Below are 27293 nucleotides of genomic sequence, written 5' to 3'. Positions count from 1 at the left end.
CATGCTAACTGTTAGCATTAATGTAAGCGAGCTCGCAAGCCAACATTTACATGCTAACTATTAACATGCTAACATTAACTTGCTAGCATTTTTAGCTAATTTTGCAGCCCTCCACCTCAGCGTCATATACTGTAAATCTTGGTACTTGAATCATGCTAACTGTTAGCATGTTAATGTAAGCGAGCTCGCAAGCCAACATTTACATGCTAACTATTAACATGCTAACATTAACTTGCTAGCATTTTCAGCTAATTTTGCAGCCCTCCACCTCAGAGTCATGTATTGTAAAACTTGGTAATTGAATCATGCTAACTGTTAGCATGTTAATGTAAGCGAGCTCGCAAGCTAACATTTACATGCTAACATTAACTTGCTAGCATTTTTAGCTAATTTTGTAGCCCTCCACCTCAGAGTCATGTACTGTAAAACTTGGTACTTGAATCATGCTAACTGTTAGCATTAATGTAAGCGAGCTCGCGAGCCAACATTTACATGCTAACTATTAACATGCTAACATTAACTTGCTAGCATTTTTAGCTAATTTTGCAGCCCTCCACCTCAGCGTCATATACTGTAAAACTTGGTACTTGAATCATGCTAACTGTTAGCATGTTAATGTAAGCGAGCTCGCAAGCCAACATTTACATGCTAACTATTAACATGCTAACATTAACTTGCTAGCATTTTTAGCTAATTTTGCAGCTCTCCACCTCAGAGTTATGTATTGTAAAACTTGGTAATTGAATCATGCTAACTGTTAGCATGTTAATGTAAGCGAGCTCGCAAGCCAACATTTACATGCTAACATTAACTTGCTAGCATCTTTAGCTAATTTTGCAGCCCTCCACCTCAGAGTCATGTACTGTAAAACTTGGTACTTGAATCATGCTAACTGTTAGCATGTCAATGTAAGCGAGCTCGCGAGCCAACATTTACATGCTAACTATTTACATGCTAACATTAACTTGCTAGCATTTTTAGCTAATTTTGCAGCCCTCCACCTCAGAGTCATGTACTGTAAAACTTGGTACTTGAATCATGCTAACTGTTAGCATGTCAATGTAAGCGAGCTCGCGAGCCAACATTTACATGCTAACTATTAACATGCTAACATTAACTTGCTAGCATTTTTAGCTAATTTTGCAGCCCTCCACCTCAGAGTCATGTATTGTAAAACTTGGTAATTGAATCATGCTAACTGTTAGCATGTTAATGTAAGCGAGCTCGCAAGCCAACATTTACATGCTAACATTAACTTGCTAGCATTTTTAGCTAATTTTGCAGCCCTCCACCTCAGAGTCATGTACTGTAAAACTTGGTACTTGAATCATGCTAACTGTTAGAATGTCAATGTAAGCGAGCTCGCGAGCCAATATTTACATGCTAACTATTAACATGCTAACATTAACTTGCTAGCATTTTTAGCTAATTTTGCAGCCCTCCACCTCAGTCATGTACTGTAAAACTTGGTACTTGAATCATGCTAACTGTTAGCATGTCAATGTAAGCGAGCTCGCAAGCCAACATTTACATGCTAACTATTAACATGCTAACATTAACTTGCTAGCATTCTTAGCTAATTTTGCAGCCCTCCACTTCAGAGTCATATACTGTAAAACTTGGTACTTGAATCATGCTAACTGTTAGCATGTTAATGTAAGCGAGCTCGCAAGCCAATATTTAAATGCTAACTATTAACATACTAACATTAACTTGCTAGCATTTTTAGCTAATTTTGCAGCCCTCCACCTCAGTCATGTACTGTAAAACTTGGTACTTGAATCATGCTAACTGTTAGCATGTCAATGTTAGCGAGCTCGCAAGCCAATATTTACATGCTAACTATTAACATGCTAACATTAACTTGCTAGCATTCTTAGCTAATTTTGCAGCCCTCCACTTCAGAGTCATATACTGTAAAACTTGGTACTTGAATCATGCTAACTGTTAGCATGTTAATGTAAGCGAGCTCGCAAGCCAATATTTACATGCTAACTATTAACATGCTAACATTAACTTGCTAGCATTTTCAGCTAATTTTGCAGCCCTCCACCTCAGAGTCATGTATTGTAAAACTTGGTACTTGAATCATGCTACCTGTTAGCATGTTAATGTAAGCGAGCTCGCAAGCCAATATTTACATGCTAACTATTAACATGCTAACATTAATTTGCTAGCATTTTTAGCTAATTTTGCAGCCCTCCACCTCAGCGTCATATACTGTAAAACTTGGTACTTGAATCATGCTAACTGTTAGCATGTTAATGTAAGCGAGCTCGCAAGCCAACATTTACATGCTAACTATTAACATGCTAACATTAACTTGCTAGCATTTTTAGCTAATTTTGCAGCTCCCCACCTCAGAGTTATGTATTGTAAAACTTGGTAATTGAATCATGCTAACTGTTAGCATGTTAATGTAAGCGAGCTTGCAAGCCAACATTTACATGCTAACATTAACTTGCTAGCATTTTTAGCTAATTTTGCAGCCCTCCACCTCAGAGTCATGTACTGTAAAACTTGGTACTTGAATCATGCTAACTGTTAGCATGTCAATGTAAGCGAGCTCGCGAGCCAACATTTACATGCTAACTATTAACATGCTAACATTAACTTGCTAGCATTTTTAGCTAATTTTGCAGCCCTCCACCTCAGCGTCATATACTGTAAAACTTGGTACTTGAATCATGCTAACTGTTAGCATGTTAATGTAAATGAGCTCGCAAGCCAACATTTACATGCTAACTATTAACATGCTAACATTAACTTGCTAGCATTTTTAGCTAATTTTGCAGCCCTCCACCTCAGAGTCATACAACTTGGTAATTGACAGAGGTGTGGACTCGAGTCACATGACTTGGACTCGAGTCAGACTCGAGTCATGAATTTGATGACTTTAGACTCGACTTGACAAAATGTAAAAAGACTTGCAACTCGACTTAGACTTTAACATCAATGACTTGTGACTTCACTTGGACTTGAGCCTTTTGAATTGACATGACTTGACATGACTTGCTACTTTCCCCAAAACCTAAAGATGAAAAAGTTATTCGGGAGCGCTCCGTATTTTTCATTGTGTACTTGTCTATCAGCGTTGCGTGTGTCAGCTGGTGTGGTCTCAGTACAACAGCCAATCAAATTAGATCTACTTTGTTTTCATCACACAGCATTCATCCAATCAAATTGCAGGACAACCAACGAAGAAGACATGTCCAAACCACACGCCAGTGAACAAAAAATGATACCTAAAATAATTTCGTTTGGGTATAAAAATTACGAGGTGGTCAACACAAAACGGTTTGCAGTATGCAACACATGCGGTTCGAAAATTACTGATGGAGAGGCAACAACTTCCAACTTCGTCCGGCATTTGAAGTTGCACAAAGAACGGTAAGTTTTGAATGTAAGATAACGTTTATTGGCTAAGTAATGTGACTTTTATTTGCTGTGTAGTTAAATCAGTGAGGCTGTAAACTCACTGCTAACGTTATAACGTTATTGCAAACACGGGAATCTGTTGCAGTTCACTACCTTATTCATACTTTTTGTTCAGTGATTTTTTTCAAGCAGGGTTACGTTAGTCAATATATCACACGTAACGTTAGACGGCGGTCAGCAGCACCGCGTATTTTAGCCACCTAAAAAAAGACAAAAATAGTAAAATAAAGGTCAGTTAAAATGTATACTATATTATGAATATGTGTACCGTTTTAGCTAGCTTTCTGACATACTGTTGGTTGTTTACCTCAGTGGTCCCCAACCACCGGGCCGCGGCCCGGTACTGGTCCGTGGATCGATTGGTATCGGGCCGCACAAGAAATAATTTTTTCTTTTCTTTTTTTAATTAAATCAACATAAAAAACACAAGATACACTTACAAGTAGTGCACCAACCCAAAACAACTCTCTCCCCCCTTTTGTTCTGGGCATTGAACATGAAGACTCTTCCTTCACTGTTCCGAGTGGCCATGAGAGTCTTGGCAGTGCCTGCCTCCAGTGCTCCAGTTGAGCGAGTTTTCAGCCATGGTGGCATCATACTACGCCCCCATCGTGCACAAATGACTGACAGACTCTTGGCTGATTTGGTCTTTTGCAAATGCAATGCAGCATAGGGCCCTGACATATAAAAAGTACAACTTTTTTGTTATGTTCACGTATATGTCATGTTTTTTCAATGTTAACACTTTTGTACAAATAAGTACATTTGCACTTTATTTTTCAATGTGTTTGTTCTGTAAAGGAATGAGTTAATGTTTAAAATGACTGGTTAATAGTGCTATTATAAAGTGCAATGTCAGCACAATTTTCTTTCCTGCAATTTAAAATGCACTTGTTTTAATAAATAAATACAGCGTTTGAAAAGCATACACAATCTGTGTTAATATATTAGTCTGTGGTTAAAAGGACTTGAAAGGACTCGAAACTCAAAATGCAGGACTTAGGACTTGACTTGAGACTTTCCAGTCTTGACTTTGGACTTGACTCGGGGCTTGCCTGTCTTGACTCGGGACTTGACTCGGACTTGAGGGCAAAGACTTGAGACTTACTTGTGACTTGCAAAACAATGACTTGGTCCCACCTCTGGTAATTGACACACACACATGTTAATCTGCTAACATTAGCATGCTAACATTTTTAGCCAATTTTGCAGCCGGTTAAAAACTGCATGGAACTCTTAACCTTTGTGCAACGTCAGCCAACAACAACAAAAATGCCATTTCGCACAAATAAGTTTACCAAGAAAGTCAGTGTTCACGTAGCTGAAGAAAAAAAGCCAATATGTGAGTAGAGTAGAAAACACGTTTCCGTGTGGACTCGACACTGGAGACCTCTGACGACAGGCCTACACTTCCTGTCAATCACTTCCTGTTGGGAAGCCGCCAGGAGTCGCTCGGCGTCAAAGCCGCCTCTGCTGCTTACACAAGCCTTTCGCTGGCAGCTCGCGGCCATTCCGGTCCCACGAGGCCTCCCAGACTCAAACCGCCGCGTGACATTTCTCGCGCGGCCTCGTCCAAATCTCCCGAGGCAGCGTGCGGCCAATCCGGGCTAATCTACGCTAAGCTGCGGCGCATCTCCACGCTCGTCTGCGATACAGCACTCGGGGAACTCAAACAGCCACCTCCCGCTCTGATTGGTTACAAACGTGAAATCCATCAGCGCAAACGATCGCCACTCAAAGAGAGACTCTTCGGGGGCTCATAAAAAATAAGACAATGAATATTTCATGTTGGCGATCGGCACTCACAAACATGTTTAAGCGTCTTCGAAACATTCGTCTTCAGCTTTCAGGCGGATGTTTTAGTGCTGAGGTACACGGTAATAATAATAAAAAATAATAAGCATACACACAATGTAATGTGCCGCCAGCTAACGCCATTAAAGGCATTTTTCACAAGCGTGCTTCAGAGCTTGTTTCCTTCAAGGCACACATTATTACATAAAGTACGCAGCAAAACAGCCACTGACTAACTAGCAAGCCACGCCCCTTTTCTTTAGCGTCAGATTACAAAAACGGTGAAAAAAGTCTGAAAAACACACACAATTCCAAGGCCGTGTCTCCCGATGGAGTGATTGACACTGAGTACCCTCAATAGTCGCCATCAATCAATCAATCAATCAATCTTTATTTATATAGCCCTAAATCACAAGTGTCTCAAAGGGCTGCACAAGCCACAACGACATCCTCGGTACAAAGCCCACATAAGGGCAAGGAAAAACTCACCCCAGTGGGACGTCGATGTGAATGACTATGAGAAACCTTGGAGAGGACCGCATATGTGGGTAACCCCCCCCCCCCTCTAGGGGAGACCGAAAGCAATGGATGTCGAGTGGGTCTGACATAATATTGTGAGAGTCCAGTCCATAGTGGATCCAACATAATAGTAAGAGTCCAGTCCATAGTGGGGCCAGCAGGACACCATCCCGAGCGGAGACGGGTCAGCAGCGTAGAGATGTTCCCAGCCGATGCACAGGCGAGCGGTCCACCCCGGGTCCCGACTCTGGACAGCCAGCACTTCATCCATGGCCACCGGACCTGTGCCCCCCCCCCCCTCAAGGAAAAGGGGAGCAGAGGAGAAAAGAAAAGAAACGGCAGATCAACTGGTCTAACAGGGGGGGCTATTTAAAGGCTAGAGTATACAAATGAGTTTTAAGATGGGACTTAAATGCTTCTACTGAGGTAGCATCTCTAATTGTTACCGGGAGGGCATTCCATAGTACTGGAGCCCGAATAGAAAACGCTCTATAGCCCGCAGACTTTTTTTGGGCTCTGGGAATCACTAATAAGCCGGAGTTCTTTGAACGCAGATTTCTTGCCGGGACATATGGTACAATGCAATCGACAAGATCTTGGGCTACATACCAAACAAAGATGCATTAAGTTAAGTTAAAGTACCAATGATTGTCACACACACACACTAGGTGTGGTGAAATTTGTCCTCTGCATTTGACCCATCCCCTTTGATCACCCCCTGGGAGGTGAGGGGAGCAGTGGGCAGCAGCAGTGCCGCGCCCGGGAATCATTTTTGGTGATTTAACCCCCAATTCCAACCCTTGATGCTGAGTGCCAAGCAGGGAGGTAATGGGTCCCATTTTTATAGTCTTTGGTATGACTCGGCCGGGGTTTGAACTCACAACCTACCGATCTCAGGGCGGACACTCTAACCACTATGCCACTGAGTTAGAAGCAGAAACAAGTCATGACAAATTCATAAATAATAAAGATGGCAGGTATTTTACCGGTTGATCCGAATGGCGATAATGCTTGCTTGCAATTCACCAATAAAGAAGAGAGAAGAAGAAAAAGATTGTCCGTTCTGCTGTTGTGCACCAAATCAAATCAAATCAACTTTATTTATAAAGCACATTTAAAATGTACCACAGGGGTAGCCAAAGTGCTGTACAATGGGCAGGTTAAAAGATAATACGAGTACCGAGCAAACACAACACAACACGATAAAAAAATAAAATAGAATAAATAAAACATAAAAACAGGTTCACAGCAGGTGTATTATGGGGCGCCATTGCAGGATGAATATCACTCAGTGTTAAAAGCCATGGAATAAAAGTATGTTTTTAAGAGAGATTTAAAAACAGGAAGAGAGGAGGCTTGTCTAACACTCAGAGGTAGGTCGTTCCAGAGCTTGGGAGCAGCAGCGGCGAAAGCTCTGTCACCTCTAAGCTTCAGCCTTGTGTCAGGGACCGTCAGTAGCAGCTGATCGGCTGATCTTAGGGATCGGGTGGGGCAGTAAGGCTGAAGGAGGTCGGAGAGATATGTTGGCGCGAGGTTGTTTAGACATTTAAAAACAAATAAAAGGAGTTTAAAATGTATTCGATAACGCACAGGGAGCCAGTGAAGGGACGCTAATATAGGGGTGATGTGCTCACGTCTGCGGGTCTGTGTTAGCAGACGAGCAGCAGAGTTCTGCATGAGCTGCAGGCGGGCGAGGGAGGCCTGGCTAATGTCTACATACAGGGCATTGCAGTAGTCAAGACGAGTGGAGATAAAGGCGTGGATTAATTTCTCAAAATCATGTCCTGATAGAAGCGGTTTCACTTTCGCTATTTGGCGTAATTGATAAAAGCTTTTTTGAACGACGCTGCTGATTTGTTTTTCGAATTTAAAATCTGAGTCGAACTTTACCCCCCTGGTTTGTGACACAGTCGCTGAGATACGGGGTCAGAGTGCCGAGGTCAACGTTGGGGGAGGGAGAGCGACTTGGACCGAACAACATAACTTCTGTTTTGTCTTCATTTAGGCTCAGGAAGTTAGCTGAAAGCCAGACTTTGATGTCGTGCAGGCAGTCAATAAGACGTTGAACCGTGTTATTTTGTGCCATGGGAAAATAAATCTGGCAATCATCGGCATAAAAATGAAATGCAATACTGTACTTCCTAAAAATAGAACCAAGGGGGAGAAGGTAAAGCGCAAATAAGATTGGGGCAAGGATTGAGCCCTGGGGGACCCCATGTGGTAAAGGAGCTGTGGAAGACATAAAACTGTGTACTTTTACACAAAAACTCCTGTCACCACGAGAGTCATGGTCAGTGGTGTCTTGAGTAATGTATCGATATTGATAATGATCCAACTATCAGCAGGAATCATCCATATTTGTATTATTTTGTAGTGTGGAAAAGGTTTGATCAAGTGAAACGAGTCAAACAGAGAACAATGGTCGGTATTCACCACACTAACATATTTTTGTATTAACCACTTGGAATGGACTTATGATGTATTTAAGTTGAAGTGGAGTGGTAATTTGTTTTGTTGGTGAAAAATGTAATAATGCGGACACATTTGTTACTAGATGCTTTCGAACACGCTTTTGCCTTGGATACTTTGTATGTGTAAGTAATATGCAACTAGAATTGATACTTGTTTATGTCGACAAATGTGCTGTTTTACACTGCAATATTGTTCAATGAAGGACACTTATTGTATCACTAGGGGTGCTAAAAAAAAAAATCGATTCTCATCTGAATCGCAAGGCTTATTCATTCCGATTCTAAATCGATTCATAATTTTCAAAAATCGATAAGAAAATAAAAAGTATGAATCAATTTAAGAATACAGTTTTAGGCCATCTCCATGCACCCAGAATGAGATTTTATAACCTGTAACCATTATTATTATTACATAAAGTACGCAGCATAACAGCCACTGACTAACAAGCAAGCCAGAAATTTATTTAGCCTCACATTACAAAAGCTGCGAAAAGTCTTGAAAACACACACATTTACAAGACTGTGTCTCCTGACGGAGTGACGAACACCGAGCACCCTCAACAGTCGCCATATTGGGCTACGTACCAAACAAAGATGCATTTGAAGTGTTTGGAAAAGTTTTATTATGATTATTATACCAAAATATATATTGCAAGAATCGGTTTGAATCGACACTCGTGTAGAATCGATTCTGAATCTAATCATCACCCCAGTAATCGGAATCAGATCGAATCGTTAGGACAAAGATTCACACTCCTAGCCACTTTAATGATTTGATACTTGTTTGTATTGACAAATGTGCTGCTTTACACTGCAATATTGTTCAATCACGTATAATTATTGATGCACAAAAAAAAAGCGATTCACTTTCGCATCGCCATTTTTATTCATGCAGATTGTGTGAATCGATTCATAATTTTTAAAAATCTATAAAAAATAAAAATAAAATAATTGGGTTTTTTTCAAAATACGTTTTTAGGCGACCTCCATGCAAACCAAAAACCTGCAACCTGTTTTGTTTTGTTTCACACCCCTAGCAACAATAATTATATGATACTTGTCTATATCGACAAATGTGTTGTTTTACACTGCAATATTGTTCAATGAAAGACACTTATTATTGATGCACAAAAAAATCGATTCACATCCGCATTGCCATTCTAATTTATCCAAATTCTAAATTGAATTGTAATTTTTTTAAATCTAGAAAAAAAAGAAAAAAATGTATTATAATATATATATATACAGGTAAAAGCCAGTAAATTAGAATATTTTGAAAAACTTGATTTATTTCAGTAATTGCATTCAAAAGGTGTAACTTGTACATTATATTTATTCATTGCACACAGACTGATGCATTCAAATGTTTATTTCATTTAATTTTGATGATTTGAAGTGGCAACAAATGAAAATCCAACATTCCGTGTGTCACAAAATTAGAATATTACTTAAGGCTAATACAAAAAAGGGATTTTTAGAAATGTTGGCCAACTGAAAAGTATGAAAATGAAAAATATGAGCATGTACAATACTCAATACTTGGTTGGAGCTCCTTTTGCCTCAATTACTGCGTTAATGCGGCGTGGCATGGAGTCGATGAGTTTCTGGCACTGCTCAGGTGTTATGAGAGCCCAGGTTGCTCTGATAGTGGCCTTCAACTCTTCTGCGTTTTTGGGTCTGGCATTCTGCATCTTCCTTTTCACAATACCCCACAGATTTTCTATGGGGCTAAGGTCAGGGGAGTTGGCGGGCCAATTTAGAACAGAAATACCATGGTCCGTAAACCAGGCACGGGTAGATTTTGCGCTGTGTGCAGGCGCCAAGTCCTGTTGGAACTTGAAATCTCCATCTCCATAGAGCAGGTCAGCAGCAGGAAGCATGAAGTGCTCTAAAACTTGCTGGTAGACGGCTGCGTTGACCCTGGATCTCAGGAAACAGAGTGGACCGACACCAGCAGATGACATGGCACTTGGGTTGGTTTGGTTTGCATTTCCTTTGGAAATCGAGGTCCCAGAGTCTGGAGGAAAACAGGAGAGGCACAGGATCCACGTTGCCTGAAGTCTAGTGTAAAGTTTCCACCATCAGTGATGGTTTGGGGTGCCATGTCATCTTCTGGTGTCGGTCCACTCTGTTTCCTGAGATCCAGGGTCAACGCAGCCGTCTACCAGCAAGTTTTAGAGCACTTCATGCTTCCTGCTGCTGACCTGCTCTATGGAGATGGAGATTTCAAGTTCCAACAGGACTTGGCGCCTGCACACAGCGCAAAATCTACCCGTGCCTGGTTTACGGACCATGGTATTTCTGTTCTAAATTGGCCCGCTAACTCCCCTGACCTTAGCCCCATAGAAAATCTGTGGGGTATTGTGAAAAGGAAGATGCAGAATGCCAGACCCAAAAACGCAGAAGAGTTGAAGGCCACTATCAGAGCAACCTGGGCTCTCATAACACCTGAGCAGTGCCAGAAACTCATCGACTCCATGCCACGCCGCATTAACGCAGTAATTGAGGCAAAAGGAGCTCCAACCAAGTATTGAGTATTGTACATGCTCATATTTTTCATTTTCATACTTTTCAGTTGGCCAACATTTCTAAAAATCCCTTTTTTGTATTAGCCTTAAGTAATATTCTAATTTTGTGACACACGGAATTTTGGATTTTCATTTGTTGCCACTTCAAATCATCAAAATTAAATTAAATAAACATTTGAATGCATCAGTCTGTGTGCAATGAATAAATATAATGTACAAGTTACACCTTTTGAATGCAATTACTGAAATAAATCAAGTTTTTCAAAATATTCTAATTTACTGGCTTTTACCTGTATATATATATATATATATATATATATATATATATCAGTGACGTGCGGTCACTAGAGGCAGGTGAGGCGGGGCCTCACCTGCCATCATGGAAAGAAAAAAAATGTAAAAAGAAAACAAATTAATTAAATTGTTATATGTATTCAGTGATTATACTATAAAGTTATTTTCCATTGAACTTCACCAGTTTTCGATTATTTTTATTCAAAATCGCTGAATGTTCACATTTGCCGTTCAAATACTGAGAAGAGACGGTGCGGTGATCAGCAGCCAGTTGAGGCACGTCACTCAGTTGTGCCTCACCATGGATTGCGGACTCGGCTAACTGCTGGCCTGCTGTGCAGTGAGACCGTATTGCTATATGAACTATATTATACATTTCCATAGTTTAGTTAGCTGAGGTATATAATATACAGTGTATTTTGTCAACAACTGTATGTGTGTAAAGTATTTCTTGTGCTGAGCAATCATAAAACTGCTGCGAAGACGCACTGTGTGAGGCTCGCAGTAATCCCGCCTCCTAGTGCCGGTTAATGCACCTCCGCCGCAGAATGCACCCCCCGACGGGAGCGCCACACCAACCAAAGCCCACACCCAAACCCTCCACGTGCAAGACCGAATCCACCCAAAAAAGTCACTTAACAAGAAGCCAAAAAGTGCAAAAACAACAATTCTCGCGCCGGAGGAGCCGTGAACGACTGCAGGGACACAACATTAGGTACACCTGCAGACTGCAGCACAGATTTCATATTTAATTCATTCACAACTCCTCCAACACGAACACCACTGTTCCCGCACTTATAAGTAAAGGTAAGACCATAATAACGTTTTTTTAATTAAATGTGCTTTTTTGTGTGCTACAGTTTGTATGTGTAAAATTAAAGTTAAGTTAAAGTACCAATGATTGTCACACACACTAGGTGTAATGAAATGTGTCCTCTGCATTTGACCCATCCCTTGCTCACCCCCTGGGAATAATTTTTGGTGATTTAACCCACAATTCCAACCCTTGATGCTGAGTGCCAAGCAGGGAAGAATGCTGGTATGAGCTTTTAAACATAACCCGTTAACTGCTGCCAATCAAATGGTGAATAAGATACTCTTTAGGGTTCATATGTTTGTAAATCTGACTGTGATGAAGTCAGTGCCTCACCAGCCATCAACCTCACTGCACGTCACTGATATATATATATATATATATATATATATATATAAATAAAAGAGCTTTGCAAACCTGTAACCTGTTTTGAAAAAGTTTCCTTATAACTATAATACCAAAAAATACATTGCAAGAATCGGTTGGAATTGAGAATAGCGTTGAATGAAGAATCGATTCTGAATCAAACAGTCACCCCAGGAATCAGAAACGCATCGAATTGTCAGGTGCACAAAAATTCACAACCCTACTTATTATGTATGTCTACCAGAGGTGGGTAGTAACGCGCTACATTTACTCCGTTACATCTACTTGAGTAACTTTTGGGATAAATTGTACTTCTAAGAGTAGTTTTAATGCAACATACTTTTACTTTTACTTAAGTATATTTATAGAGAAGGAACGCTACTTTTACTCCGCTACTTTTATCTACATTCAGCTCGCTACTCACTACTAATTTTTATCGATCTGTTAATGCACGCTTTGTTTGTTTTGGTCTGTCAGACAGACCTTCAAAGTGCCTGCCTTACTGGTGACGTTTCACTTCGTTCCACCAATCAGATGCAGTCACTGGTGACGTTGGACCAATCAAACAGAGCCAGGTGGTCACATGACCTGACTTAAACAAGTTGAAAAACTTATTGGGGTGTTACCATTTAGTGGTCAATTGTACGGAATATGTACTGTACTGTGCAATCTAATCATAAAAGTTCCAATCAATCAATCAAAAGTGTGAAGGAAAAAATATACTTGTTTTATTTCAACCGTACCGTCAAAAGCCTCAAGACTGACCGCACATGAGGACGTTCCTGTCTTCACAATAAAAGTGCCACGCCATCGCGCCTGCGCTTTCAAAACAAGAGTCTCCGAAAGCCAGCGTAAACAAGCTAGCAAGCTACGGAGTTTGACGCCAATATATTTCTTGTAAAGTGTATAAAAACGAATATGGAAGCTGGACAAATAGGATGCCAAAAACCCACCACTTTCATGTGGTATTAGACAGAAAGGAGGAACTTTTCTTCTCCTCCATTTGAAAACATGGACGTTATCATCACGACTGTCTGATTACAATCAACGCAAGTCATCAGAATCAGGTAATACACCAACTTATATTCTAGTCTTCATTAAAGAAAGGAATCTATATGTTAAACATGCATGTATATTCATTAAAACACCTTTAACATGTAAACAAAAACAGCAAAATAAATACTTATAAATTATATACTGTATATATCAATGTATATGTATGTATGTATGTATATATATATATATATATATATATATATGATATGAGTGTGTATGTTACTCATCAGTTACTCAGTACTTGAGTAGTTTTTTCACAACATACTTTTTACTTTTACTCAAGTAAATATTTGGGTGACTACTCCTTACTTTTACTTGAGTAATAAATCTCTAAAGTAACAGTACTCTTACTTGAGTACAATTTCTGGCTACTCTACCCACCTCTGATGTCTACCTTGTGGGCTATTGTGTGCTTAGCTGTTGTGTAGTAAATGTGTGTGTGTGTATATATATATACTTTTTAGAAATACGTTTTTTGGCCATCTCCATGCAATCCGGAAAGAGTTTTGCTCACCTGTAACCTGGTTTTGAAAAAGTTTTATTATAACTATAATACCCAAAAATACATTGCGAGAATCTCGTTGAATTAAGAATCGATTCTGAATCAAATAGTCACCAGAGGAATCGGAAACGGATCGAATCGTTAAGTGCCCAAAGATTCACACCCTACGTGCTATTGTGTGCTTAGCTGTTGTGTAGTTGCTAGCTCCCAGCAGCATATAACCTTGCATGTTTACCTTTTGTAAATGACTTAGACTGACTTGATTTAGATGTTAACTGACATTTTTAATGCCACCTGACAGACAGCAACCCATACTTAATATCGGTACTTACAGTATGTGAGACATTTTGTTTTTTGTAAATATTGAAAAAAGGCAAGTTATTTTTTTGACTTTATAACGGTGTAATCATCGCCACCTACAGGACTGTAGAGGAAGAGCATGAGCTCGCACAGCAGGATGTTGTCCAGACTCTGACAGGAAGACGTACCTGCGTCCAGCTGTCGGTTGCGTCCTCTCAGCAGGTCGTTGAACTCCTGGCACAGTTCGCTCTGGCTGTACCCGCGTGGAGAGTTGAGGCAGAGCTCCTCCACCAACATCAGCGCCTTCTTGCACAGGTCTTCATCCCAGTCGCCCGACATCCTCCAATCCGCATGGCACTCTCGCCCGCACTCGGCCAATCGCAGCGCAGCCCTCGCCGCCCCGTCCTCGGGAAGTTGAGCAAAGAGGCTTTGCTGGCTTTTGGAGTCTCGGGTCCCGGATCACGTGGACCGGAAAGACGGGCCCATGAAGGACAGAGGGACACGCCCGACTCACTTAGCCTGGAACACACACACAGTTGCCATGGCGACACCGTCCATGTTCGACTGGAATCTTCTAGCACAATACTTGTCATGTTTGTGTAATCATGTTTTGTTTTAAGTCATGTTTTGTTTAGTTTCTGGCTTTTCACTCCCTTGTCTTGTCACCATAGCAACCATTAGTTTTCACCTGTCACGTCACGCACCTGTTTCACGTCTTGAGTCACGCACCTGTTTTCGTTAATCATGTCTGTAGTATTTAAGTTCAGTGTTTTTCAGTTTGTTTTTCTGACGACCTCGCACCCCATACCGCACCATATTTATGCTCTGTTCATGCCTCTAACTCTTTTTTCATGCCGGTTCCATGCAAAGTAAGTTTTTGTTTGTCAAGCCACAGTTAATGTTTTTTGTTTAATTGTTCATAGTTTATTCTCCGCCACTGTGCGCGCTTTTTGTTTGATCCTTTTTTTTTGTATTTATAGTTAATAAATAAATCATGTACCTCCATTCCCGTCTCGCCCGTGCCAACTTTCCGCTGCATCCTGGAAAAGCAAACTCTCAAGATCAAGTCCTGACAATACTGAGCTGGGAAGTTCTCTGACAATTGGGACATAATACTCAGTCCCTCAAGGATTTTGAGGGTTTTTGTTTGTGATTGCTGCGCCCTAAAAAGGACTGCATTCGCGGCAGCTTTTTAAAAAAAAGTTGCGATGTTTTAAGGCTTATTTCTTCCAATAACATTAAATCAACCTGTGATTTTAAGTATATGTTACCAATGCTTTAAGTAGGAGTGCACAAATAAATCGATTCACATCCGAATCACATTTCTTATTCATCCCGATTTTAAATCGATTAATAATCTAAAGAATATTTATTTTTAAATTTTTTATTTGAATAAAAATCTATTTTTGAAACCATCTTCATGCATCCAAAAGATGCTTTTCGAAACTTGTAACCTGTTTTGAAAGAGTTTTATTGTAATTACACCAAATAAAATATTGCGAGAATCGGTTTGAATCGAGAATCGATTCTGAATCGAATCGTCACCCCAGGAATCGGAATCGGATCGTTAGGTGCCCAAAGATTCACACCCCTAGTTTTCAGTGCTTCTTTTAGCTTTGACCTAAAAAAAGCCAAAAAAAAAAGGTAAATCATACTGTACTGATGTTTTATTTGTTTTATAGCACACATACTTAAAAATAGACACTAGATGGCAGTAAAAGCACATATTTAGAGTGTGTTGTCAAATTACTGAACTGTTTTAATTCATTAAAACTAATATTATTTAAGATTATTAATACCACCACAATAAAGCTTTCTTATTGTCCACTGTCTAAGCACAATACTGAGCTGGGAAGTTCTCTGACAATTGGGACATAATACTCAGTCCCTCAAGGATTTTGAGGGTTTTTGTTTGTGATTGCTGCGCCCTAAAAAAGGACTGCATTCGCGGCAGCTTTTAAAAAAAAGTTGCGATGTTTTAAGGCTTATTTCTTCCAATAACATTAAATCAACCTGTGATTTTAAGTATATGTTACCAATGCTTTAAGTAGGAGTGCACAAATAAATCGATTCACATCCGAATCACATTTCTTATTCATCCCGATTTTAAATCGATTAATAATCTAAAGAATATTTATTTTTAAATTGTTTATTTTAATAAAAATCTATTTTTGAAACCATCTTCATGCATCCAAAAGATGCTTTTCGAACTTGTAACCTGTTTTGAAAGAGTTTTATTGTAATTACACCAAATAAAATATTGCGAGAATCGGTTTGAATCGAGAATCGATTCTGAATCGAATCGTCACCCCAGGAATCGGAATCGGATCGTTAGGTGCCCAAAGATTCACACCCCTAGTTTTCAGTGCTTCTTTTAGCTTTGACCTAAAAAAAGCCAAAAAAAAAAGGTAAATCATACTGTACTGATGTTTTATTTGTTTTATAGCACACATACTTAAAAATAGACACTAGATGGCAGTAAAAGCACATATTTAGAGTGTGTTGTCAAATTACTGAACTGTTTTAATTCATTAAAACTAATAATATTTAAGATTATTAATACCACCACAATAAAGCTTTCTTATTGTCCACTGTCTACTGAGTCGTTCAATTTTTCCTTATTCATCCCGATTCTAAATCAATTCACACTTTTTAAAAATGAATTTAAAAATGTAAAAACTAGAGGGGAGCCCTATAGGTAAAAAGAAATCTATACATTGTATCAGGCCCGGCCCTAACCAATCTGGCGCCCTAGGCAAGATTTTAGATGGCGCCCCCCCACATCGGCAGTGAAGTGTATATACTCACAAGAAACCGAATAGCTTTGTCTTTGACCTTTTTTTTTTTTACTTACAACTATACCTAATATATAAAGGGGTGGACAAGTGACTATTACCTGCAGGGCAAACATTAGCTAACCAGAAGGCAATAACAATGTAAACAAAAAACACCTGCTTAAAAGATCTAATACAAATGTCCCTGAGGAATGTAAGGTGAGTACTGTAATTACCTAACGTTACATTATTATTTTCCATAACAATTTAGCCCCCTCCACAATATTAACCCGACGTTAAAACAGAACTAGCTATTTATTGATTAGCAATTGCCGAATCATGTAACATTAGCTTAATGCTAAAAAGCCAGCTACTATCACATTCTGTAACAGACAAATCATTTCATGTAGGCTAACGTTACCTACCTGCTAACTCTGTCTTTTCTCGTTTCTACTCCTCTTCTTTTCTCTTTTTTCTTCCCTGGGCACCTGACAGTTTTGACCGTTTTGACATCTTGTGTTGATTTTTTGATGTGGTGACGTCCACAAAGAGTCATGATACGGGAAGGGAGGGGGCGCACCGTGCGGGGGAGAGGGGGGGGGGGGGGGGGGGCGTAATGTTGTAACAAATAATATTTCTATTAAATAGGCTTTACTTTGCATTTTAATTAACGTGGGATTATTTTTTGTATTTAGAAATAATAATACCAACTTTTTTTTTTTTCTTTTTTTTTTCTCCAACATTTGTGGCACTGGCGTGGCGCCCCCTGATGGACGGCGCCCTTAGCATTTGCCTATACGGCCTATGCCACGGGCCGGCCCTGCATTGTATTGGTTTTGAAAATTAAAAATATCAAAATGGCCCCCGCATGCTTTAATTTTGCAGTGTACGGCCCTCAGTGGAAGAAGTTTGGACACCCCTGTTCTGATTGAACATAATTATTTGGAATTTTTTTATGCCAACCTCAATGCACACTTTTATTTTGAAAATTATTTTGTGTTCAATGCCAGCCACAAACTGTTGTCACCTTAGTTGAAAAGGTGTGCAACTTAAAGGCGAACTTTAAGATTTAAAAATTGAACAGGAGCGCCGACTTGTGGGATGCAAATAAACAGGAATCAAAAGTCATATCGACGTGTGTGTGTGTGTGTGTGTGTGTGTGTGTGTGTGTGTTCGTGTAGTATGCTAAAGGCGAAGCCCAAGTAAACACTTTTCATTAACCCTTCTTAATGTCACGAAGACTCTCAGAGATTTGTAGAATTTATGGAGGCGATGGCGTGTGTCCCCGAGTGAGGAATTTGTGTTTGGCTGTTTAATGCCTAAAGTGTGTGTGTGTGTGTGTGTGTGTGTGTGTGTGTGTGTAACCTTTAGCATCTGCTTGTGTTGCTACAGAGCACACAAAGCAGCTCGGTTTAGTCCTCCGGGCTTCAGCGCTCGTCTGCCACCAATCAGCATGAACTTCCTGGACGGACTCTTGGCGAGCTTGCTGACATCGCCTTCAAAACAAAAAGAATGAAAATGAGTCAAAGTGAGTCTAAAAGCAGAGTATTACATTCAATAATTATAATTAGTCAAGGGTTTGAGGGTGCTGCTGCTGCCGCTCATTTCAGCCAAAAGATACTTCTGTGCGTGCCTTTACTTTTGAACTCATTCTGTCAAAATGAAAGCGAGTCAGAACTCCACACTTCTAGTCTTACAGGACACTTCATTAGGTACACAACACAAGCACTGTATATCACAATTCTTCCTTAGCAAATCTATTCATGCTCATTAGGGATATGGTGTGAAATCTATATCGCAATATATCACTTGGCATATAAATTGTTATATAATTATTTCAAAATTGGTTATAAAGGCTTCTAATTTGGCTGCTGACATGTGCAGTAACATCCATCCATCCATTCATTTTCTACCGCTTGTCCCTTTCGGGGTCGCGGGGGGTGCTGGAGCCTATCTCAGCTGCATTCGGGCGGAAGGCGGGGTACACCCTGGACAAGTTGCCACCTCATCACAGGGCCAACACAGATAGACAGACAACATTCACACACTAAGGCCAATCAACCTAACCCCAGGTGCATATTTTTGGAGGTGGGAGGAAGCCAAAGTACCCCGGAGGGAACCGACACAGTCACGGGGAGAACATGCAAACTCCACACAGAAAGATCCCGAGCCCGGGATTGAACTCAGGACCTTCGTATTGTGAGGCACATGCACTAACCCCTGTTCCACCGTGCTGCAGTAACATATTACATCAATTTCAGTTGTATTATTTGATCAAAACTACTATTAATATTCCTAATATCTGATTACTTTCAGTCGTAACATGACTCTAGTTACACTTCTTCTGTTTGAATACTTTACATACGTTTTAGACCAGGGGTGCTCACACTTTTTCTGCAGGCGAGCTACTTTTCAATTGATCAAGTCGTGGGGATCTACCTCATTCATATATATCATTTATATTTACTTATTTATGAAACATATGTTTTTGTTAAAAAGTTAAAGGTGTTTAATGATAATACAAGCATGTTTAACACATATAGTTAATATTGTTAAGTTAAAGGTGTTTAAAGATAATGCAAACATGTTTAACACATATAGTTAATATTGTTAACAAGTTAAAGATGTTTAGTGATAATGCAAGCATGTTTAACACATATAGTTAATATTGTTAATAAATTAAAGGTGTTTAATGATAATACAAGAATGTTTAACACAGTTAATATTGGTAATAAGTTAAAGGTGTTTAAAGATAATACAAGCATGTTTAACACATATAGTTAATATTGTTAATAAGTTAAAGGTGTTTAAAGATAATACAAGCATGTTTAACACATATAGTTAATATTGTTAATAAGTTAAAGGTGTTTAAAGATAATACAAGCATGTTTAACACATATAGTTAATATTGTTAATAAGTTAAAAGTGTTTAAAGATAATACAAGCATGTTTAACACATATAGATTCCTTTCTTTCATGAAGACAAGAATATAAGTTGGTGTATTACCTGATTCTGATGACTTGCATTGATTGGAATCAGACAGTGGTGCTGATAAGGTCCGCATTTTCGAATGGAGGAGAAAAAAAGTCCTCCTTTCTGTCCAATACCACATGAAAGTGGTTGGTTTTTGGCATTTTATTTATCCAGCTTCCGTACTCCTTTGTATACACTTTACAAGAAATACATTGTCGGCAAACTCCGTAGCTTGCTAGCTTCTGCACGCCAGCTTCCTGAGACTCTTATTTTGGTAGCGCAGGCAGGATGAAGTAGCGCTTTTATTGTGCAACTGTGCAGTCGGTCTTTGGAGTTTTGACGACAGATACGGCGCCAGAGTCTGTTGAAATAAAGTGTTTTTCGCCTTCCAGTCGGTAATTTTAATGAGCTGGCAGCAGCCAGCGTCATCTCAGAAGACCCTCGGGTGCCGTGAATGTCAATCAAGTGACGAAAGTGACGTCATAGTGAAGATTTATGATCGCTCATTTTTAGGACTATTTTTTTAATGCCTGGCTGGTGATCGACTGACACACCCTCCGAGATCGACCGGTAGCTCGCGATCGACGTAATGAGTACCCCTGTTTTAGACGGTACTAAAAATTTGGGTATGGATCCAATACCAAGGAGATACATTTTCAAGATCATTAAATGATTACATTTTTGATCACACTTATGAGAAAAGTCATTCTGTGTCCAGGAACTCATTTCCTGAATTTGTAAACAATACCAAAAATGACAATATATATATTTTTAAATGTCGTTGCAACCACTGTGGTATCGACCTGATAATATCCTACTTAGTATCGTTACCGTCAATATTTGTATCAGTTTGCCCACCTTGTTTACATTCAAGCTCTAGCTTGCGGTTAGCATGTCCATCGACGGTGTGTAGTGTAGCACGCTAGCTATCCCTCGTCCGTCCTGGAATGGAACGTACATTACTGTGTTTGCACTGTAGAGGGACATTAGCCACCCGCGAGGACGATACATTGCGTTGAGGACACGGTCGATTGCAGGACACTGCTCAAATGTGTAATCAACATGCATTATCACAATATAACGACAATATTACAAGTTGTATCGTCGTCTAAATCAGGGTTTCTTATCCTTTTTGACCTCGGGGCCCAACTTTTCCACTACAGAAGAGCTCAAATATTAACATTGAATTAGTAATCTTGCTATTGATTTTCAAAATCCTATTGAAAAATTACAGTACTAAAGTAAATAAAACAAAAATAAATATAAAACTAAATAAAAATAAATACAATACAATAATTTATTATATATATATATATATATATATATATATATATATATATATATATAATAAAATGTATAAATATGTATATAAATATATAATCAATAAATATGTATATGTCCATATATATATAATAAATGATATACAAGTATTCAATTTATTTGTATTTTATATTTATTTATGAATATCAAATAGAATAAATATAAATTCTAAATACATGTATTCATCATTTATTATATATGTATGTATGTATACATAATAAATTATTAATAAATGTCTTCAGAATTTTTTTTATTTTTTATATTATATCTATTTATGGGTTAGGGTCAGGGTTGGTGTTATATTTGTTTTATATATTATATGTTCTTGAATAAACAGTCAATAAAAATAAAATGTCAATGAAAATAGAGCTTGACCACTCTAGTCGTATTTTTATTTTAAACGTTTCTATGACTTTTGCTCCAGAGTTCTTCAGTTTGAGATTGTCTTTGCTGCCACAAGTGGTGGAAGAGAGTATTACAACAGAGTAAGGCTGCGGCGCATACTGACCGCAGCGGAGAAACAGATATTTTTTTGCGGCCCTCTAGGTCAGGGGTCCTCAAGTACAAATCTTGAAGGTCCACAAATGTTTGTTTTTTTAACAGGCTGGGTCCGTTTATTATCGGTCAAGCTTATATAGTAGCAGGAGGTAAGTAGTTTAACATTTTCTTAAAATTAACAAAAATAAAATAAATATCCAATAAAATACATGAAATATTTTCTTTGAAACAAAAATAAATAAGAACTTTGAAAAAATGTGTTCTCTGCATTTGACCCATCCCTTGATCACACTCTGGGAGGTGAGGGGAGCAGTGGGCAGCAGTGGCGCTGCGCCCGGGAATCATTTTTGGTGATTTAACCCCCAATTCCAAGCCTTGATGGTGAGTGCCAAGCAGGGAAGAATGCTGGTATGAGCTTTTAAACATAACCCGTTAACTGCTGCCAATCAAATGGTGAATAAGATACTCTTTAGGGTTCATATGTTTGTAAATCTGACTGTGATGAAGTCAGTGCCTCACCAGCCATCAACCTCACCGCACGTTACTGCTCTGTTGCTATTTGTTGTTGTGTCATAGATTTAACAAAAATCTTGCTTGATGTTTCATATGACTTTTTCAGCCTCGTGATTTCTTTTTTTCTTAGCTCTGAATCATGAGGAAATGTCTCTTCAAATTCGCGGTGCTCTTTCAGATTTTCACTTTTCACCAGAGCAACAGTACTGTTGCATATTAGACACATTGGTCTGGTACTTGCAATAGGTAGGATGAAAACATATTGCTCTGTCCATTCTTCCTTGAAACGTCGGTTTTCCCTGTCCACCTTTCTTTTACCAGCCTGAGCCAACTTGGAGCATGCCATTGTGATTTGATTCACATTCAGTGACTGACGAGTGAACAGTTAGCGAAGTAGCGATACGAGACAACTGTGTGCCTGCAGCGAAAGGTTCCATGCACTGTGCACTGCACATGTGTATGACCCAGGTGGTAACAGCCTATCAGCGCGTCGTTGTGATCGAGATGACAACCCATACCCCGGAATTAGCCAATCAGAGTGGCGTTCTCTCTCTCTCTCTCTAGAGAGAGAGAGGGACGGAGTGAGTGAGACACAAGAAGTGTAAACGAAACGTGGAGATATTTGACTAAAAACAACGAAGAACGTTGACTTGCGCTAGCGATAACTCACAGATGAATACAATTATTATATTTTTTTATAATAATTATAATTATAATAATAAAAATTAAAAAAAATTAAAACTTTTTTTTTTTTTTTTTTTTTTACTATAATTCGTGCTGGGTCCGGACGGACACGTCGCTGGGTCCGGACATGGACCGCGGTCCGCCTGTTGAGGATCCCTGCTCTCGGTGATGCTTGCGGCCTAACAATGGGCCCTATGGTTAAGAAACACTGGTCTAAATTGATATAATATATATGGCAAATAGTTTATATCGCCCAACCCTAAAGCTCATTTTTGACTGTTACAGTCTGCTTGCATTGGGGGGGCCATGTGGGCCCACATCCAGCAGAAGGCAAAAGTGAAGGTCCAGTTGTAGTTTGCAAAATGCAAGCTCAAAAGCAACCTGAACCTGCTGAGAAGCAACGTCCTCTGCAGTGGACATTAATTGAGCATTCCTCCTCCCCCCATTTGTAAGTAGCAGGCATGTGAGCACCCTTTGAGGACAAAAAAAAGAGGGCAATTTAGGAAAAAAGGGAACATTTGTATCAGCACAAAGCGCTGCCGCACAAACCCCGAAAGAAAGTTAATAAATTCAAGACTGCATTTCCTGTAATTGGGTGCATTTCTACATCATATTTTACATTTAGATTTATTCTCACTTACCAACCTCTTTTTGCCGTCTTTTTGACACTTACATGTAACACAATAGATAATTTACTAACATTATTATCATTGCAAATCCATCCATCCATCCATTTTCTACCGCTTGTCCCTGAAAATGTCATTTAAAAAGTTCTATAACATGCAAAAAACGCAGAAAACGTTTCCCATTCGACAACGCTACCCTGTAGCCACGCCCCCTCAGATAATATCAAAAAATGTGAAAGTGATATTTTGACGCGAAAATCTACGTTATTTATATTTATATTTCACATGCCTGAAGTAGTGGTGTCCCAATCGGATATTGATATCAGATATTCGCTCAGTCATTTACGAAAGGTAAACATGCTGGGGTATAGGCTACTAGGAGCTAGCAGCTACACAACAGCTCAGCGCAGAGTAGCACACAAGCTAGACATACAGTACAGGCCAAAAGTTTGGACACACCTCATTCAATGGGTTTTCTTTATTTTCATGACCATTTACACTATTTAAACTATGAATGAACACATGTGGAGTTATGTACTTAACAAAAAAAGGTGAAATAACTAGGAGATGTGCGTTAAAATGTAATATCGGAAATTATCTGTATCGTTTTTTTTTATTATCGGCAGTTTTTTTTTTTTTTTTATTCTTTTTTTTTTTTTTAAGTCAACATAAAAAACACAAGATACACTTACAATTAGTGCACCAACCCCAAAAAACTCCCTCCCCCATTTACACTCATTCACGCTCATTCACTCAAAAGGGTTGTTTCTTTCTGTTATTAATATTCTGGTTCCTACATTATATATCAATATATATCAATACAGTCTGCAAGGGATACAGTCCGTAAGCACACATGATTGGTCCACTAATAGTACTAACCTTTAACAGTTAATTTTACTAATTTTCATTCATTACTAGTTTCTATGTAGCTGTTTTTATATTGTTTTACTTTCTTTCTTATTCAAGAAAATGTTTTTAATTTATTTATCTTATTTTATTTATTTATTTGTTTTTTAAAGTACCTTATCTTCACCATACCTGGTTGTCCATATTAGGCATAATAATGTGTTGATTCCACGACTGTATATATCGGTTGATATCGGTATCGGTTGATATCGGTATCGGTAATTAAAGAGTTGGACAATATCGGAATATCGGATATCGGCAAAAAGCCATGATCAGACATCCCTAGAAATAACTCAAAACATGTTTTATATTTTAGTTTCTTCAAAATAGCCACCCTTTGCTCTGATTACTGTTTTGCACACTCTTGGCATTCTCTCGATGAGCTTCAAGAGGTAGGTCACCTGAAAGGGTTTTCACTTCACAGGTGTCATAGTTTTGATGCATTCAGTGACAATCTACAATGTAAATAGTCATGAAAATAAAGAAAACGCATTGAAATGAGAAGGTGTGTCCAAACCTTTGGCCTGTACTGTACGTAATACTAGTTGAACAATATTGCAGTGTAAAACAGCACATTTGTAAATATAATATTCATAGTTGCATATTACTTACAAACACAAAGTATCCAGGGCTTATTAGAAAGTATCCAGTAACAAACGCGTCCTCATCATTCAACTAGGGATGTCCAATAATATCGGACGGCCGATACTATCGGCCGATAATTGCTTTAAAATGCAATATCGGAAATTATCTGTATTGGTTTCAAAATTATCGGTTTCAAAAAGTAAAATTTATGACTTTTTAAAACGCTGCTGTGTACACGGACGTAGGGAGAAGTACAGAGCGCCAATAAACCTTAAAGGCACTGCCTTTGCGTGCCGGCCCAGTCACATAATATCTACGGCTTTTCACACACACAAGTGAATGCAACGCATACTTGGTCAACAGCCATACAGGTCACACTGAGGGTGGCCGTATAAACAACTTTAACACAGTTACAAATATGCGCCACACTGTGAACCCACACCAAACAAGTATGGAAAACACATTTCAGGAGAACATCCGCACAGTAACACAACATAAACACAACAGAACAAATATCCAGAACCCCTTGCAGCACTAACTCTTCCGGGACGCTACAATATGCACCCCCCCGCTATCCCCTACCCCCTCACACCTCAACCCCGCCCACCTCAACCTCCTCATGCTCTCTCAGGGAGAGCATGTCTCAAATTGTCTCAAATGTCTCTGCTGTTTTGAGGCATGTTAAAAAAAATAATGCACTTTGTGATTTCAATAATAAATATGGCAGTGCCATGTTGGCATTTTTTTCCATAACTTGAGTTGATTTATTTTGGAAAACCTTGTTACATTGTTTAATGCATCCAGCGGGGCATCACAACAAAATTAGGCATAATAATGTGTTGATTCCACGACTGTATATATCGGTATCGGTTGATATCAGAATCGGTAATTAAGAGTTGGACAATATTGGAATATCGGATATCGGCAAAAAAGCCATTATCGGACATCTGTACATTAATTGCCACTATGTGTCGCCAAAAGAACAATTACAACTCCGCTTCAACTGAAAGACAGCTTAAGTCCATTCCAGACAGTTAAGGATAAATAGCAGAGGTGGGACCAAGTCATTGTTTTGCAAGTCACAAGTAAGTCTCAAGTCTTTGCCCTCAAGTCCGAGTCAAGTCCCGAGTCAAGACAGGCAAGCCCCGAGTCAAGTCCAAAGTCAAGACTGGAAAGTCTCAAGTCAAGTCCTAAGTCCTGCATTTTGAGTTTCGAGTCCTTTCAAGTCCTTTTAACCACAGACTAATATATTAACACAGATTGTGTATGCTTTTCAAACGCTGTATTTATTTATTAAAACAAGTGCATTTTAAATTGCAGGAAAGAAAATTGTGCTAACATTGCACTTTATAATAGCACTATTAACCAGTCATTTTAAACATTAACTCATTCCTTTACAGAACAAACACATTGAAAAATAAAGTGCAAATGTACTTATTTGTACAAAAGTGTTAACATTGAAAAAACATGACATATACGTGAACATAACAAAAAAAGTTGTACTTTTTATATGTCAGGGCCCTATGCTGCATTGCATTTGCAAAAGACCAAATTAGCCAAGAGTCTGTCAGTCATTTGTGCACGATGGGGGCGTAGTATGATGCCACCATGGCTGAAAACTCGCTCCACTGGAGCACTGGAGGCAGGCACTGCCAAGACTCTCATGGCCACTCGGAACAGTGAAGGAAGAGTCTTCATGTTCAATGCCCAGAACAAAAGGGGGGAGAGAGTTGTTTTGGGTTGGTGCACTACTTGTAAGTGTATCTTGTGTTTTTTATGTTGATTTAATTAAAAAAAGAAAAGAAAAAAAAATATTTCTTGTGCGGCCCGATACCAATCGATCCACGGACCAGTACCGGGCCGCGGCCCGGTGGTTGGGGACCACTGAGGTAAACAACCAACAGTATGTCAGAAAGCTAGCTAAAACGGTACACATATTCATAATATAGTATACATTTTAACTGACCTTTATTTTACTATTTTTGTCTTTTTTTAGGTGGCTAAAATACGCGTGATATATTGACTAACGTAACCCTGCTTAAAAAATCACTGAACAAAAAGTATGAATAAGGTAGTGAACTGCAACAGATTCCCGTGTTTGCAATAACGTTATAACGTTAGCAGTGAGTTTACAGCCTCACTGATTTAACTACACAGCAAATAAAAGTCACGTTACTTAGCCAATAAACGTTATCTTACATTCAAAACTTACCGTTCTTTGTGCAACTTCAAATGCCGGACGAAGTTGGAAGTTGTTGCCTCTCCCATCAGTAATTTTCGAACCGCATGTGTTGCATACTGCAAACCGTTTTGTGTTGACCACCTCGTAAT

General features: G+C 39.1%; 1 protein-coding gene across 2 annotated transcripts in view; it reads right to left on the bottom strand.

Annotated features, from left to right (window-relative positions):
- syt3 (synaptotagmin III) overlaps positions 1 to 27293 on the bottom strand; it is a 170069-nt gene that overhangs the window by 118324 nt on the left and 24452 nt on the right. Inside the window, exons 2-3 of one of the 2 annotated variants that reach the window (XM_061981388.1) lie at positions 18222 to 18352; positions 14271 to 14601 (exon numbers count right to left, since the gene is read on the bottom strand). In XM_061981388.1, coding sequence (XP_061837372.1) covers positions 14271 to 14421 — 151 coding nt within the window. In that variant the 5' untranslated portion in view covers positions 14422 to 14601; positions 18222 to 18352. Of the gene's footprint in view, positions 1 to 14270; positions 15823 to 18221; positions 18353 to 27293 lie in introns of those variants that run through there. The other variant, XM_061981390.1, reaches the window with a different exon arrangement.

Source organism: Nerophis lumbriciformis, linkage group LG24, assembly GCF_033978685.3.
Source record: "Nerophis lumbriciformis linkage group LG24, RoL_Nlum_v2.1, whole genome shotgun sequence".
Taxonomy (NCBI): Eukaryota; Metazoa; Chordata; class Actinopteri; order Syngnathiformes; family Syngnathidae; genus Nerophis; species Nerophis lumbriciformis.
This window is presented reverse-complemented; position numbering and strand designations above follow the sequence as displayed.